We start from the raw sequence: 5772 nt of genomic DNA, 5'->3' as shown, positions 1-5772 counted from the left end.
TCCAGACTTTTGCTATTTCAGTGATAACTCATCAGGAGTTGCATGGGACAACACAATCAGCCAAATATAGTCTCACAAACTCTGAAAAACAAATCAAGAGCCAGCTTAAGAAACCTGATAAACAGGCACAGGTTGAAATGATTGCCAATAAAATATATTCTCTCTCTCCTTCTCCCTTCCCCCCTCTCTCTGTTTTTGTCTTTCCTTCTCTTTTTCTCTGTCTCCTCCCACCAACTTCTCATACATACACATATAGAGCATGATATAAATAGATATAGTTATGTCATATATATCTATACATATATAAATATATGAGTATGTGTGTGTATATATATATATATATGTCTACTTAAACATTTATGTGTATATCAATATGTGTGGGTATGGGTGTAGATGTACTTAGAACTTTCTTTTCCTCTATATAAGCTCCAACATTTGGAGATCATCTAGACTGGAAGTTCAGATGCCACTCACAATATTGACTTCTTGCATTAAAAATGGCTACCTTGAATTTCAAACATCCTTCTGTGACCTCATATCCTGTTTCCCAACCCCCATTCCCAACTCAACTCCTGGTTCTACTTGTCCTCTGTGACTTCATCCTGCAGAATTGCAATTGAAGAAAGAATTTCACTTACTTGAGTTTAAGGGGTCTTAACAGCCCACTCCCGTAAGTTAATTGGGGAAGGGGGGTTATTATATCTCCAAACTCAGATCATTATGGTTATCCCAGGCCAAAGACCCTTTCCATGACATCATCAACTTCCTTAGATTGAAGCCAATGGATTCTATCCATCATGACTTCTTCAGATTAGAGTTAACAATGTTTTGTGATGGGAATGGGAATTTCCACCTGTTTGCTAACCCTAAAGCTTAAAGACAAGAATCTTTATTCACTCAATGCTACAATCGCAGACCTTTTGCCCTTTTGCCCCCATAGTCTTCTTTCTTTTTTCCTCAGGCAATGGCCAATCGGAACTCCTCAGCAATGGATCTCCCAAAGGTGATGGATCAGAAGATAAAATGTCTGAGCAAACAAAAGAAATCCTTGCTGGGTAGTGTAGCAGCGATCAAGACCTTGGCTGGTATTCTTCGTGGTTGCTATGGCCCTTGTGGCAGGCTAAAGTTCCTGGTTTCATCTCAGGGGAAAACTGTCTGTACAGGGTATGCAGCCACAATCCTTGGCGCCTTAGAGCTAGAACACCCAGCAGCTCAGCTCCTCCGGGAAGCCGCGCAGACCCAAGCTGAGAACAGTGGGGATGGCACCACCTTTGTGGTTCTTCTGGTCGATGCTTTGCTGGAGCAGGCTGAAGCCATGGTGCAGGCTGGCCTGCCCCACTCTCGTGTCCGTGAAGCCTATGCTATGGCAACTGATGAAGCCCTGAAAATACTGCCCACCTTGGTTGTCTGTTCTCTCGATTCTCTGGAAGATCCAGCTTTGGCCCTACGTTCTGCAGTATATACCCACTCTCTCTCTCACCCCGAGTACTTGGCAAAGTTGGTGAGTCAGGCATGCCAGGATTCCCGGGACCCTGATGGAAGCTTTAATCCTGAACGCTTGGCAGTATGCTCAGTGCCTGGGGCAGGGCTGGGGGATTCGAGCCTGATACCAGGATTTGCAGTGTATGGAGCACCGTGTGGAAAGATTACCGTTGTGCTGGGAGGAGCCAAGGTAGCACTATATTGTTGTTCCTTTGGCCCTGTCAGTCCCCATACACCTTCCAATGCTCACCTTACTTGCCCTGAAGACTTAATTAACTACAAGAATGGAGAAGAAAGAATGTCATCAACGCTAGTAGCGCAGCTGGCCTCTAAGGGTATCAATGTGGTGGTGGTATGGGGACAAATAAACGAGATCAGTCTGCTGCATGCTGATCAGCACGGCATCATGGTCGTGCAGGCCAAATCCAAGCGGCAGGTGGTCCAGCTGAGCCAGATCATGGGGATAACCATGCTGCCTTTTTTGATACCTCCCCTTGTAGCAGGGAAATGCCTCAAGGTATATACAAAGGAAATGGCACTAGGATTGGCTGTGATGTTTGAATGGGATTACTTATATGCACCTGCTTTCACTGTGATTCTCCGGGGATCCACGACTGAAGGACTCAAGGGAGCTGAACAGGCTGTTCATCATGCCATAAAAGCCTATGCACAGCTGAGTCAGGACCCCCGCTTGCTACCAGGAGCTGGGGCAACAGAACTGGCGCTAGCTAAAGAACTTTCAGAACTGGGAAGTCAATCGGAGGAGCCCAATGGTCCTGGAATTCTTGCATTTGCCAGAGCTCTTAGGTCACTTCCTGTAATTCTAGCAGAGAATGCAGGCATACAAGGGGCAGATATAATGGCACAACTTCAGGGACATCACCAGGCTGGGAACACGGTTATGGGAGTGGGGGATGAAGGGTCAATAAATGTAACCCAGGAAGGAATATTTGACCCCTTCATTGTCAAGACCCGGGGACTACGGGTGGCAGCTGATGTGGTATTGGAACTAGTGACTGTAGATGATATCCTGATTGCCAAGAAAAGTGGGGAGTTTATCCACCCAAAGGAGAGTGGTAGTGAATCAAATAATCTAAAACACCACCCAACCTCCCTCAATAACAACTAACCCTTGGAAGAAATAAATTGGCAACTCCCTCAATAAATGGAGACCGCCAAGGAGGGCAGTACCACACCCAATGAATTGTGTACCTCATTTATTCCCTCCATATTTTGTGCCACTAAGGGCACTTATTCTAGAGAAGGAAGGAAGGAAGGAAGAAAACAGAAATATGTTACCTTTCTCCAATTTAGTTCTTCCTTCCTTAGTCCCCAGTGTTTGCTCTTTCACTTCTCAGTCTTAGAGCCTCCATTCCTCCTAGTTTGCCAAGAATCAGTAACTCTAATTCTCTCCATCAGACCTTGTTTCTTCCTCAGATTTGGGACATAATTTCAATGCAATAAGACACTACATCTGCAAAATGGAGAGACTGAACTAGATGTTCTCAACTCCTAGCTATAAATGCTATGGCCTTTAAAGTATTTACTAGATGTCTATTATTACCATGCACTGTATAGGTTCTGTAGGATTGCAAAAAAAGCACATAGGATTCTTGGCTCCAGGTTCTTATAATTTAATGGGAGCAACAAACCATACACACGAGTGCGATACCAAAAAACCCTAATAAATTGAAAAACTGACCTCTTCTTCAAAAACCCTGAATCTTCCCTAGAGAGGATTTGGATCTGTAAAAAACTGAGAATTTTTCAAAACCTCTTCCTCATATACATAATTCTTATACTTGTGAAAATAAAATGAAAGTACTTCAAAGGGTTAAAAAGAGCACTCACAGGCAGCTAAAGGGCTGTATTTTGTAGTGGGGAGGGACAGCCTGACCTGCTTTTCCTTGGTAACAATGGAGGGTAATGAGCTAATTGTATGTACTGAAGACTCAGAGCTTTAGTCTCAACAGTGGATTATCTTCTCCTTCCTTCTAAGGGTGCCCCCTCATTACCTAGACACCTAGTGCCTAGTCCCCGTGGAGACCAGAGGATTGTTGAACAAAGACATTTAAATTCTCTATGTTCTATAATTATCCTTATCCTAATCTTGACCTTCATTCAGTTTTAACTTCTTAAATTTTAAGTTTCTTAATTTTATACAAACATCTCAAAGAATCCAAGTACCTACAGATTTACAGAATGAACTACGTAGCAGTTGTAGTAGTAGTAGTAGTAGTGACAGTAGTTCTTCCTTTACTCCTCCTCTTCTTTCTCGTCCTTTTTTCTTTTAGCTATGCTTTTCCCCAACTTTAAAACTAAACACAATTCAGGGTTATAGTTCCAGGAACTTTTTCTGTAAAAAGTGATTGCAAGTAGATTTGTCAGTAGCTGTTTGGTCGTTCCCAGATCTCAAACTCAACTACACAACTTCTGGATATTTTTACTACCAGCTTCTATAAGTAATATGAGCAGGCAGGGAGATTGGTAAACCCCGCTAGGGGAATAACCGTGAAGGAGCTGGCTCCATGTCATTGATTAGGTGGTATGATGAGAATAATTCAAAGTCTTGGAAGCAAAAAGCTGCTGATAACACTTGGTGAGAGATAATGCACGTGAAATAGCATTGGTAAAGATTTGATATCCAAAATATCGGAAGAATTAACATTAATATATAAGACTTAAGAATCCATCCTCAATAGGTAAAAGTACAAAGCATACAGTTTTCAAAAAAACAAGGTACAAATCACTAATAAGAAAAATTTATATTTTACTACTCTGAGGTTTTACCTTATATTATAGGAGTTGTCAAGACAGTAAAACAGTGGAAACCATCAAAGTTGATGGTTTATAAATAGGTAAATATACCAGTAGGCTATTGGTGGAGTTGTGAATTGATCCAAACATTCTGAAAAAAATTTAGAATTTTGTGAGAAAACTAAGTAAATTATTCATATACTTTCAGATGGCAGCACATATACCTTAAGAGATCAAACCTACATATTTTAAAAATAGAAACCATATAAAAATAGTCATAGCATTTTTTGTGATAGCAAAACAATGGAAGAAAGCTCCTTTGTTGAATGACTGAACAATCTATATTTTATGAATGCAATCAGATTTTTATGTAGCTAAAACTGTTGAGGTTGGAAAGGGGGGCCCCAAAAGTTTGGGGTTGGTGTTGAGAAGTTTCTCAAAAGAATTTGTAGGCTTGAATCCATCTCCTTAGCCAAGGAGCAAAGTTTATTGTAATTGTAACACCATTACAAAGCAGGCTGAATTTCCTAAAGAAATTAGCAGAGAAACAGAAGCAAGGGGACACATTTATCCAATTTTCTATCATTAAGTATGCTAATTCTATGACTCAGGTAGGAAGGAAGAATAATCTAAGGAATTAAGTTCTTACAAGATTCTCAATCAGCAATGAATTGAGGAGTAATCTCCAAAATCAGGAAGTTGTCAGAATAGCATTGCTAGGTTGCATGGGAGGAGGAGGGGAGGAGGATGGCCAAAGCTAGAGGACTTTGGAATCAGATTTCCAGAACAGAAGTTCCCCAAGGTCAGGGGATCCCAAAACCACTGCTATATTTCCCTAGAAGCTATGCCATATCAAAATGATTACTGAAGAATTCAGACACATGTGAAGAGTTGTATGCTGATACAGAATGAAATAAATAGAACCAGAAAAATAATATGCTTAATAACATAAGGATGCAAGTGAAAGGATCAGTAAAAGGAAGCTGAAAAATCGTCCCTTTCTCTTAAAAAAAAAAAAAAATAGGCTCCTGGGCAGAGTATTGCCTATGTCGCAAGATTTCCTTATTCTACCCACTGTTATTTTATTTAATTGACTTTTCTTTGTGCATAGGGAAAGTTCCATTTGAGGAGGATCACTTTGGGGACTGATTTCCAGAAATAAATATGATGTAAAAATGAAAAGCATTAATAAAACTAAAAGTAAGATCAGAGTTGGAAAAAAGTTTGCAAAATCCTTGCACTATAGATTATCAGAGTTACAAGTAATACAAAGCTAAGAGAATCAGCTTTGGGGACAAGATGAAATGTAATGGGAATAAGCTAAATACAAATTTTGAAAATCAACTTTACAAGATGGGATATATTTCATTCATTTACTCATTCAGATGAGCAGGCAGAAATAAATGAAATGTTTGCAAAACTCTCAGCAGGAAAGTGTTCAAAGGAAGCCAGTTAGTGATTCTTCTGAGGGGATCTGAGGGGTTTTGGTAGGTTGCAAACTCACAATGAGTCAAAATGGTGATATGGGAATAA

The 5772-nt window shown here is 40.4% G+C and overlaps 1 protein-coding gene across 1 annotated transcript; it reads left to right on the top strand.

The window, feature by feature from the left end:
* Positions 1 to 427: 427 nt before the first annotated feature.
* CCT8L2 (chaperonin containing TCP1 subunit 8 like 2) lies at positions 428 to 2673 on the top strand. Its single transcript, XM_052001080.1, has 2 exons — positions 428 to 670; positions 962 to 2673. Exon 2 carries the CDS (start codon positions 965 to 967, stop codon positions 2609 to 2611), a length of 1647 nt encoding a protein of 548 aa, XP_051857040.1. The 5' UTR covers positions 428 to 670; positions 962 to 964; the 3' UTR covers positions 2612 to 2673.
* The last annotated feature ends 3099 nt before the right edge of the window (positions 2674 to 5772 follow it).

The sequence above is a fragment of the Antechinus flavipes genome, chromosome 5, assembly GCF_016432865.1.
Source record: "Antechinus flavipes isolate AdamAnt ecotype Samford, QLD, Australia chromosome 5, AdamAnt_v2, whole genome shotgun sequence".
Taxonomy (NCBI): domain Eukaryota; kingdom Metazoa; phylum Chordata; class Mammalia; order Dasyuromorphia; family Dasyuridae; genus Antechinus; species Antechinus flavipes.
The sequence above is the reverse complement of the archived record's forward strand: the minus strand, read 5'-3'. Positions and strand labels throughout refer to the sequence as shown.

What these genes read in the sequence shown, in the direction of transcription:
- CCT8L2 (XM_052001080.1), top strand. Translation starts at nt 965, where the DNA reads ATGGCCAATCGGAACTCCTCAGCAATGGATCTCCCAAAGGTGATGGAT.